The 11967-nt window shown below is 31.1% G+C and overlaps 1 protein-coding gene across 1 annotated transcript in view; it reads right to left on the bottom strand.

Annotated features, from left to right (window-relative positions):
* The window catches only part of LOC143084994 (heat shock 70 kDa protein 12A-like), a 77620-nt gene that overhangs the window by 5290 nt on the left and 60363 nt on the right, over window positions 1-11967 (bottom strand). The window contains exons 7-10 of the mRNA XM_076261110.1: window positions 9909-9969; window positions 6197-6293; window positions 4289-4577; window positions 267-485 (exon numbers count right to left, since the gene is read on the bottom strand). Of these exons, the coding sequence (XP_076117225.1) occupies window positions 267-485; window positions 4289-4577; window positions 6197-6293; window positions 9909-9969 (666 nt within the window). The remainder of the gene's footprint in view (window positions 1-266; window positions 486-4288; window positions 4578-6196; window positions 6294-9908; window positions 9970-11967) is intronic.

Genomic DNA, 11967 nt, shown 5'->3' with positions numbered 1-11967 from the left:
TTAGCATGTTTAAACGAATACTTGACTTGTAAACATGTGACTTGTACTTTCCGTCTGTTTTTTTCTTTAAAGTTGCATGAAGACACTTTGACGAATACATTGACGAAAAAAGTCGTATACTAAAGGTAAATTTGAGTGGCACTGTAGATAACGATAAAATTAAACCTAACACAACACCACAGAAGTTGTAATTTTTCAGATTAATTACAACGTGTTAATTTATTTTTTAAACTGGACATTTTAATTGTGTCAAAAACCAAATTTACCTTTTCAGAAGCTGCAATCATAAATTGTCTCGCTTGATCATTCCAAATTGCCGGGACAGTCAGTACCCAATGGACATCATCTTCATTTAAACCATTTATTGCTAGACTCAATTTTTCTAATACCTTGTCTTTAATGTATTCTATACAGAATGCAAACACTACCATTGCTTTCATTGTTTTACCTCCCATTTCCTTTATAACCATGTTGCTTTTCAGCTCCTATATATGAATAAAAGCAATAGTAGCATACAACTGTTCAAAAGTACACTTGTGAAACAAATTCGCTTCATACAACACAACTGAGGGGAAAGCATCATGTATAAGAGCAAAACAACGGACTCACAGAAACTCTGAACTGCTACGAAAACAGAACCCCACATACATATAAACGGACCATTATATAACAGCTGCCATATTCCTGACTCATGTGCCTGCCCGACGTTAAAAGCCTGTTGTTCAAAGGTTGTCGTTTGTTGATGTGCTACATATTTGATTTTCGTTAATCATTTGTACATAAATTAACTCATTAGTCTTCTCGTTTGAATTGCTTTACATTTGTCATTTTGGAGCCTTTTATAGCTGACTATGTGATAATGGCTTTGCTCATTGTTGAAGGCCGTACGGGGACCAATAGTTGTAAATTTTTGTGTCATTTGGTCTCTTGATAAAGTCTCATTGCCAATCATACCACACCTTCTTTTTTATATTAAGTATATGATACAGAGTTATAAAGGCAACAAATTCAACTTTAGCCTTTTTATTCACAACACATTTTCATAAAAGGCAAATTGGGGCTACTGCAGACCATGAAAGGGGAAATAAAGCGCATTTTTGAAGGAACACGAGTCATTTTATTAACAATCCATTTTCCTTTATTGTTGTGCTGTTTTTATTTGTTTGTGTACGTTTTTTGTTTTAAATTAATAAGATGTCAACATCGTAACTACATGTAGTATTTGTTGTATTACTTGTACATAAAAAAAACCAGTAAAAGTCTGAAAAGGATGTGTGTTTTACTTGGCTGTAATGATTCTTACTGGACCTTTCTAAACAAGACTGAATTGTAATGAAATTACTTGACACTAATCTTTATCTTACTCGACTCATTAATTTTAACCCAATCCTGAACTTGGCGATAATGAAAAATCTGGACTAAAACTCAATCAGTCGTTCAGTCAATATGCTGATTTTTTTCTCTGTTTTCAAGAGAATGAGAGAGAAATAAGTGTGTGAGTTTTCAAAACAAGTCCATCTGGACATAATTCGGTATAGTCTATTCCGCGTTTATCTTTATGGCAGTAAAATATATATACTTAACTTAATAAAATATCAAAAATAAGTTCTTTGTGAAACTGATATTCACAATTGTTTTAAAGCAACATTTTAATCAATTGCATGCAAATATTGTTTTACTGATTTACTGGGTGTATTGACAGTTTTTTTTAACATCTAGTATTATAAATATATTGTTTTATGATAAGAAAAGAGTGTTTTTTTAGCTGTATCTATACCTTAGCTGTATTTGCAAAACTTTTAGGAAATTTCGGTCCTTAATGTTCTTCAACTTCGTACTCTATTTGGCCTTTTAAACATTTTTTTTATTCGAACGTCACTGATGAATCTTTTGTAGACGAACAGCGCGTCTGGCGTACATATACAATTTTAATCCTGGTATCTATGATGAGTTTATTTGGAATAGGGAATACTTGTGTAAGATGATAGAGTTTTAGATTGTATGTGCTTCAAAATGTCTAGTATATAAATTTGTTTCACACTATTTTTGAACAGTTTGTTTCATAGACAATTTGTGGCCTGGCTTTCATTGCTGATAACATTGATATTAACAAGAGGTTTCGTGGAACACCTGTGAGATCCTACAGTATCAAGTTATTTCTAAGTGTACTTATTATGTAATTTAGATATTCACTACAGTGCAGGAAGATTCGTTTCTCTTTTTTTTAGTAAAATTCTAACGGGACATATGATTATCTAGAATAAAAATTTTGTTAGTGTTATTCAGGGTATATGTTGTGTTTCCCAGTGAAGTACCAATAACTTATATATTTATCTGCAGAGACACCAACATATTTGTAATGGAGGTCAGACAGGGGCTTTAAAATCTGATGAATTATATACATTAAAATTTGTATTTAAATTTCTAAAAATATCATTTTGAAATATTTGTTATCCATAGCTCTTCAATACACTTTTTGCAATAGGCTATTTGACAATTCCCGTAATTGACCCTATTATTAGAGACCTTTATTTTTGTTTACAATGGAGAGCTAGCAGAAAGAGCAAATGTACCTGTGCGTAATGTGAGTAATTTATAAGGTTTTTAAATCTTTTAATTACATTAATTTGTTGTTTAGCTGAATACTTTTGACATCTGAAATTATTTTTCATGAAAAATGAATTTAACCGCCGATACATCACTTTCAATTCATCATGCTTTGCATTGGCAAAAGCCAATTTTGTCCGGTATGGAATCAGTTTACGATTGACAAAGGTAAGTAATTTGTTTAAAAAGTGTGTAATAATAGAATCAAATCGGTAATTGGCAAATGGCCTATTAGATAGTTAAAAACTTTCCAATTATTGAAAGTAAAACTACAATGTATTTGGATAGAGTTATTAGTCACTTCGGTGTTGACATGACTAACAATCATATGGTCATTTATATAAGTATGCATTTTCCGAATTATTTAGAATTTTCTTATCCCAGGCATAGATTACCTTAGTCGTATTTGACACAGCCTTTTTGGGATTGAGGGTTCTCAATACTTTTCAACTTTGTACTTGTTTGGTTTTATAATTATTTTGATCTGAGCGTCACTGATGAGTCTTATGTAGACGAAACGCGCGTCTGGTGTATTGAATTATAAGCCTGGCAGCTTTGTTAACTATTGAGCAATTATTTCACCTGCACTATATAATTTTTTTTTTCTTTCGAAGTTCACATGTGTAACAAAAATACGGTACTGACAGAGTAAGAGCCTTTTAATATGCATGATTCTGCCACCCTGCGAATTAACACTCAAATAAAAATTGTACAGTCAGGAATAAAACTCAATCTGTGCAAGTACAGATCAGAACAGTTTAAAGATATAATCAAATGCTAAGTTAAAGGGAATTTACACGTTTATTGTAAAGGAAATCTATTTGTCAGTTAATAAAAATTAAGTTTATCAAGCTATTCGACATTTCACGGTTAATTTGCAGAAAATTAAATATCAATTCTATAAAATCTAGGACAAAACAAAAGTGCTGGATGACAACAAAACCAAGAATTCTACAAAGATGAGCGATATAAAACTGAGACAATCTATGTAATAATCATATCTTGGCCAGAAAAAAAACCCAAATTGGTCAGAAGTTTAGACAAATAAACTGCTTTCTCTCAGTTGATATATATAATGATTTACTAAGATGTTTACATATTTCCCACCATTTATGCGATATCAACATCACATGTCAATTAACACAACGAAAATAGCCTTATGTTACAACTGTATTAAACTTGTATAATAAATTTGAGAATAGAAATGGGTAATATGTTAAAGAGACAACAACCCGACCACAAGACAGATAACAGCCGAGGGCAAGCAATGGGTCTTACATGCAGCGAAAAAATTCCGCACCCGGAATTGGGCCTCATCAGGTCCCTAAATAAAATTTGTATTATTACAGTGAAAATGAACGTCATACTTACCTCCAAAACATATAAATGAACTAAAACTAACAAAAACCAAAGGCCAGAAGCTCCTGACTTGGGACAGGCGCAAAAATGCAGCAGAATTAAACATTCCTTTCACCCAGATGTTGATAAGACACAGTAAAAACAGAGGGACTTTCATTACAACATTTAATGTAGATAAACGTATCATAGATACCAGAACTAAAATTTTACACTTAGGCCAGACGCGCGTTTCGTCTACAAAAGACTCAACAGTATATGATCACTATATACCTTTTGGAAAAAAATATTGTTTCTTTACATACATACATATAAATTAGTATACCCTTGACTTATATAGTTGCATTTTGAAGCGATTGAAATAGTACCAACGATTTGCCTCGTCTCTTTCTGCTAAAGTAACATATTCCTCTTCTGCCTTTGCTCCAAATGAATGAAATCGTCCTTCAGGGGTTAACAGTAAGACTGTTGGGGTTTTGTACGAAACAACATTTGTGATATCTAGTTCGACTGTCTCTATCTTTAATGGGTTGGTTTTGAAATCTTGAACTGTAGAAAAAGCACATCCAGAGTACGTAGTCCCAAAATCAATAGCTGCTACAGCTATAAATGGCCTAAAATATACAATATATTTTGCAAATGAATTTCTAACTAATGTACATCAGTATTGTGATCATAGATTTGTACATGAATTTCAAAATTGGAACAACAAAACTGTCTATACACCAGTCAAAAAAAAATAATTTGACGCGTTGGACTAAATTAATACATATTTGCTTCTTACTTCTATGTCGGCGTACTTTATTGTTTACTATTTTCTTGTAATGAATGTTTATTTTTGTCCTACTGAATGATGAATCAAAATTCTAGTTGAAATATGAGCGATGTAGCATAAGACAGGAAACACCAATTAAAAAGTTATGTACAATGGTTTACAAATTTATTATGTTATTTGGTAGTATTATAAGTTTATTTTCAAATGTTTGTTTGTTTAACTATCTAAATTTCGATTTTGAGAGGACCCGCTGCAATCATTATACGAAACTCTTAATTTACTCTAAGTAGCACATATACTGACAGACAAGAGTATTTGACATATTTTGAGGAAGCGACATATGCACATAGACCAAAATCGCAAAGTTAAATTTGATAGGTTCAAACACTGAATCAATCGATATTCACAGGTATTATCTCACAACATTATAAATATTTGAATATGAAAACGGTGTGGTATTATTACCATAGAGACAACTCTTTAAAAGAGACGGAAAGAAAACACAAAAAAAAAACACAAAAATTAAAATAACTTTAGATCCTAGTACGGCCTTTAACAATGAGCCAAGCCCATTTAGTATTGAACAATGAATATTATTGAGGATAACTCAAAATGATTGATAGACTTTTTGATAACAATATTTGTTAAGTGTTATTTCGTCAAATAGTTCGTCAAATATATTTTGATACATCTATATAAAAAAGAAGTTGTGGTATGATTGCCAATGAGACAATTCTCCACAAGACCGGATGACATAGAAATTAACAAATATAGGTCACTGCTAGGCCTTCAACAATGAGCTGGAACAATGAGTAAAGCCTTTATCGCATAGTTAGCAATAAAAGGGCCCGAAATACAAATGTGAAACAATTCAAACGAGAAAACTAACGGCCTAATTTATGTACAAAAAAAATAAAATGAACGAAAAATAACTATGTTTCTTTTTTACAAAAGCCTCAACTCATTCAATGTTTTTGAATAGAAAAAGAAAAAGCACGTTATAAAATCAATCTATTTTCTGTATAAAACGTATCGTATCCAATTGTCTATATATCTGCTCAGCTCTTAAGGGAATACGATACAGTAGCAGGGGCAGATAATAACGTTTTCAAATACGTTGACCCGGCCTTAGTAGCTTTGACCCATACCAGCGACGTCATAATGTTTGAACCGACATTGGTAAGTCAACTTCCGGTTGCTGGTTTAACTTAAAAAACACTTCCAAAAGACGCAAATACAGCCCGATAATTCGGTTATCAAGTTATCTGCATTTTAATATTGTAAAATAGCAGGTGCTCGACACAAAGTGAAGGCTTTTTGATCCCGTTCGTTGCGCTCACTCGACAAATAAGCATCATATTGTGACTCGCAGCTGATATTTTATAATATCAAAATGCAGACAACCTGATAATCAGTACCTACTACACATCAGTATTTAGATAGTATACCATAACTTACTTTTTTTGTGTCTTAAATAAGGATGCAATATCTGTTTCTATCGCTCCACCATCTTCACTTACTGTTTCTAGTTCCGGAGTATAATAAAAACCACACCCTACATGAAGACATTGAAGAAACAATACATTATTAAATTTATTAATAATAGTAATCTAAGGTAGCAATCAATTTTGAAATAAAAAACATTTCATCAAATAAAAAATGAATTTTTTAGTTACTGATGCAGGTAAATCCTGGAAAGACGCATTAATGTCATATACCTTTTCCACAGCATCTTTTGTATAGCTAGAAATTATTCTTCAACTATAGACATTTTTCGATACTATGATCAACAGTAGTTGTGAGGACACCAGAAATATGGCTAGTATATCACCAATGAATCAATCAACCAAAATATCGATATACTGTGCCAACTATGCTCCATCAATTTATAATACGTTCCCGAAGGAATTTGTCAAGAAATTGTCGGTTTGTGAAAAAGTTACTAAACAGTATGATATAGATAAAATGTTCCATATCTTGAGGAATAGATAATGTACACTGCAGTGTTTGCGTGTTTAGTTGCATATATGTACCCTGTTATCATAACGTATATGCAAAAACAGAACAAAAACGCTTTACAAAAACAACTTCAAGATCAATACGTTTTGTAATCCTCTTTTAAAAATGCTTGAAATAAACAATAATGTTTCAAAATTATCATTCAGAAGACTGATTTGTTTACATGTATAGTAAATATTTTTTTCAGTAAAAGAGAAACAAAGGATACAAAATACATTCAAACTAATAAGTATAATATGAACTAATAACGTCATGTTTAAAAGACCAACATATAAAAAGACATGCAACAGTACACAAAACACAACATAGAAAAAACTGAAGAGTAACACAAATCCACTAAAACTGGGTTTATCTCAGTTGCTTCAGAAGATTAAGGTGACCCTGCCCCACAAATCACAGCCATCATGAGGCTCATGTTAGTACAATAAAAATCATATTATCAACAAGATTGTTTTTGTAATAACAATTCGATAATTGTGTTTTATAATTATTTATTTTGTTTACCTACTTATCATGCATATAAGTGAAAATAGTAAATGATACATAAATCGAATAGAATCAAGAAACATAATAACAATAGTTTTAGTTGTAAGATGTATTCTTCTAGAAATTTGATTCAAACAAAGATTTTGACATGCATTGACTTTGCATGAGTATGAATCCGAATTCTGATTCTACTAGAATATATAAAAATCCATATAGTTTTTGGAAAACAATTAGTAAAATTACCAAAACAGTTAACTAACTCTTTTAGCGAGGAAGATTAGTGACGAGGGAATATTTTGTAAAATTAAACAGTTTTCGAATGAAAAAAATAATAATAATTCAACAATCTTAAGTAATTAAACAAAAAGAACAAATCAAAATTTACGAATAAATCAGTACAAAAAAACACTTATCGCAATACTTTTGATCAAACCAAATCATAACAATATACGTTAGTTAGGCAATTAAATGATATCTGTAGAGGAATTGCAGACAACAAGATATGTATACTTAGAAGCAATTCTCTATAACTATCAAATATTTTATATAGGGGTAAGCACATAAGTTAATCAAGTTTAAGGGTTTATTCGAATATTCTATGTAGATTAGCAGAGTCGAATGATGTACAGGGTTCTTATTGATGTTTACATAACCATATCTACTGATATGAACATAGATAACGAATATTAATGTCACCCTGACGGAGGTCGGATGACATATTGTTAGGGTTCGATTTTTTTTCTTTTCCTTATTATAATTATTTAACACGTTTTTTGTCCAGACTATTTTTCGGAATCGCATAGACCAATGAGGATTGAACTTTGTCATAATGTTAACCCCCATGTGGAGAATCGAAAGTTGGCATCTCCAAGATGGCTGCCGTTGTCATGGAAACAGAAGTACTGTGAAAAATCGGAAAATCTTCCAAACTGAACGAAATGTTACTTTTCATGCGAAGACATGCCATCCATCTTTTAAAATGGCTGCCATTGCAATAGAAACAGTACAAATATGAAGGATTTCAAAATGCTCTAAACTGACTGACAATTGGCAGAATGATGAATTGTGAGGTATATATGTTAATCCCATGTTAAAAAAAGTGGCAATTGGTGGACTAGGGTGACATCCGCTATTGCTAGCAATGGCAATTATAGTTCTTTTTATTATTGTTAAAATAGTTTTATTGACATTTTGAAATTTTACATTTTGTTACGGGAAATAAGGGTACTACCTTTGGTTGAACCCTACATGGAAGCAAATTCAAGACGTTTTTACTATAAAGACTGAGAAACTGAAATTAATCAAATTTTGTGGTCAATATTCTGAGTGTTACATGATAGACAACGTGATGTCAACTTGGGTCATGTCCTTAGCTATGTTAGCAGTCCCGTCCAATGACGACGTTGCAGTCAGGTGATACATTTACACCAAAAAAATTGCAACTGATCGGCATTATGTTATAAAATCGTCAGTGGATTATGTTTTTGATAACAGACATCATAGATAATCTACATATTTCAATTTTACACTTGGAGCAACCATCAAACTAAGGACAAAGCGAGTGAGTTTCCCCGGGCTTTATGAGTTGCAACGACATGGTAAATGTATTAGGACCACCCGTGGTGATGGTTTTTGTTAACTGCATGTGTTAGCCATTAAATTCCGAGAAATATACTAGGCAGGGAAATATAAATTATCTTTGATTTTTAATCAGGTTCAAAGGTCGTTGATCAACTTGGCTTTGAACAATAAAGTATAATTAGGGGATTTGGTCACTAAATGTAAAGAAACAAATTTATATAGTGCATTGGAACATAATTCATGACGATTAAAGTCTTTACTCGGTGAAAGGTTATGGGTTAAAAGTCAAGCTCGTATAAAAGAAAGCAGAAAGAAACCGAGATATCATTCAAACTTAAAATAAAAAATAAACTGACAACGCCATGGCTACAAAATAATAAAATACCAATAGACAAACAGAGGTACACAAACCACAACATAGAAAACTAAAAACTGGAAAACAAGAACCAACAAAAAAGTAATAATGACATCGAAAGGGTAAGCAAATCTTGCTCCCCATGTGGCATCCGTCGTGTTGCTAAATTATAAATGCTAAGCAATCACTCTTATTTGATAAAAAAATTTGTTTAATGACTATATGATCTAGTTACTTGACACTAGATCATTGAAAGTTCATTACCGTTGCAAATGTTCCATGAAACAAATTGTCTATTATAATGAAAATTGCCTCGCAATTATTCATTGTAGCGATCCCTGTGACTCAAATCCGAAACATTGGTACCAAACATGTACTTTAGTTTCGTTAAATATATTACGTCACAATAGTTGATATAATTACAGGATGTTTGAATTTCAAAGACTTTTAATTGTTTACATTTATTATTAAGAAACAGTGAAAAATTATATATATGCTATTTCAGGATTAATCTAAATACTTATATAAAAAAATATAATTGTTTCGAGTTATTCAACATCTTATAAACAGTTACTGTTATTTGTTTATTTCTCATCTTTCTTTTATGATGTTTTAATGATAATGCTAATACGTATTATGATGTACTAAGGTATAATGTAAATTATGTAGATCAATTATCAATAATAGTCAACAATTAAACAAAATATATAATAAGATAATAATTCATACCAGTGTCGTCATTTTCTTCATCAATATTTATTTGCAGTCTTTCTCCTGTGTCATAAAATCCCTGTTTATCAAAAAAGAGTATTCTGTTATGTATAGTGAAGTGCCTATCTTACTATTAATTTGGTTTTTAAGGACACGTCATCGGAAGTAACTAATGAAAATAAGGACGATGACCATGAATTTGTAGACGGCTATGCACATGCTTTAATGCACTAAACGACATGAGGAATACCTTTTAAAATCAATTCTGTCATTACAAAATCAAAACTAAACTAAAAACGAAGTAGAAAAGACAGAAATTATAATATTGAAAGCCTATTTTTAAGGTCCATCAAACAAGTATAAATCCCCCTACTGTTAAAAATTCATTTTGAAGAATCGAAAAAATAATAAAAATAGGAAAAAGAATTTATAACATACTCATCTTAGAATATTTAAAATATTTAATATAAAAATTGGGCTGATGAAGAGATCTTGATGATACAGGATCTTCTAGATAATGAATGAAAGTTAGTGTCTTTAACACCCATAAAAGCTGAACACGGCACCGGTTTCACTATGAAATAAGTCACAGAATAATAGGCTCAATTGAATTGTATTCAAAATGAAGACAACACACACAGATAATCGTAAGCTATTGGAGATATTGAGCATATATTTTGTACAATATATAAAATACTAGATTAAGTTGTGGATTGGTTTTAAAATTCCAGCTTCCAAGAATATCATCTTGCTATGAAGCTTTTTTTAACCATCTTTTGATGCCCCTTAGTATTACAACAATGGACTTATGTTCCTCCCTGTATTCATATTTACCAAACTAGGGGCGTATGTCAGCAAACTTCTAATACATTTTTATATGATAACATGTTAGTTTAAATCTACTGAATAATTCTGCAAACATGTATACTGGTGTGTGGCCTATCAAATGAAATACAATGCATAACTGAATGTACCGTTGAACGTCTTTTGTTTATCTTTTTGTTTAGGATTTTTAATAACGAAAATAACAGCATGGTTCTTCTCTTTCGGATCGCAAAATGAGTAAAATTTATTAGAATTGTTATTCAGATAATATATAATCATTCAATTACAACAAGGTATTAAATAAAACTGAAAATCAACATCAGGTTTAAAAAATCTGTATTACTCCTTACCGCTTATTTTCATGATGTTAGTCAAATTATTTATTGATTTGATGTAACTATCATTTTTATCTTCTTAGTTGAGTTTTTCATATTCAACCTATTTATTATGCGTGAAAAAAAAAGATAAAAGGGGTTCAATGGGCAGAATTTTTTAAGGCATGTAAATGGATAAAACCAGAATATTCCGAAAATTTGACACAAATTCAAAAACATGACAAACGAACATCCTTTAAATGCTGGTATAAAAGAAATATCATTTAATTTAGAGCTGAAACCTTAAAAGCTTATTTTGCAAACAGTTTACCGTATTGTGGAGAAACCAGTGGACACAATAATTAGAATATCACTCTAACTACAGTGTTGTGTGCATATATGAGTCTGACAATCGAAAACAGTCGTTTGCCCCTCGCACTGATTTAATTTGCTTATCATGTTTTAAAGTATATTGTTACTATTGGTTTTGGATATAAACTAGCCGTAAATGACAAAAAAAAACTTTTTTTCTACAGTAAAACACATTACTGCAATTTTGCTAAACATTGCGTTTTTTTGATGTTTTGAGAACTTTTCTTCTTCGTGTGAAAATTAAGGTACCGTACCCAGAAGGGATATAATAATGGATAAATTACCTAAACCATTAGTGGCATTTTAAACAGTATTATAGATGGTCAAGAACAATTAATATGGAATTCAAATTACTTGGGTGACAAACTGATGATTTCATTTATTAAGTTTGGACTCTGGGTTATGTAATGCATGCACATAGAGGCGTAAAACATAATAACAGATCTAACACAGATAGAGAAAATAAACGAATAAAAACATTGAATGAAAGAATGAAAAACTCACAGAATGAGGTTGATATGACAGTTAATGTAAACATATCGATAATTCAGAAGTTGTGATAGAAT

This window comes from Mytilus galloprovincialis, chromosome 8 (assembly GCF_965363235.1).
Source record: "Mytilus galloprovincialis chromosome 8, xbMytGall1.hap1.1, whole genome shotgun sequence".
NCBI classification, from domain to species: domain Eukaryota; kingdom Metazoa; phylum Mollusca; class Bivalvia; order Mytilida; family Mytilidae; genus Mytilus; species Mytilus galloprovincialis.
The sequence above is the reverse complement of the archived record's forward strand: the minus strand, read 5'-3'. Positions and strand labels throughout refer to the sequence as shown.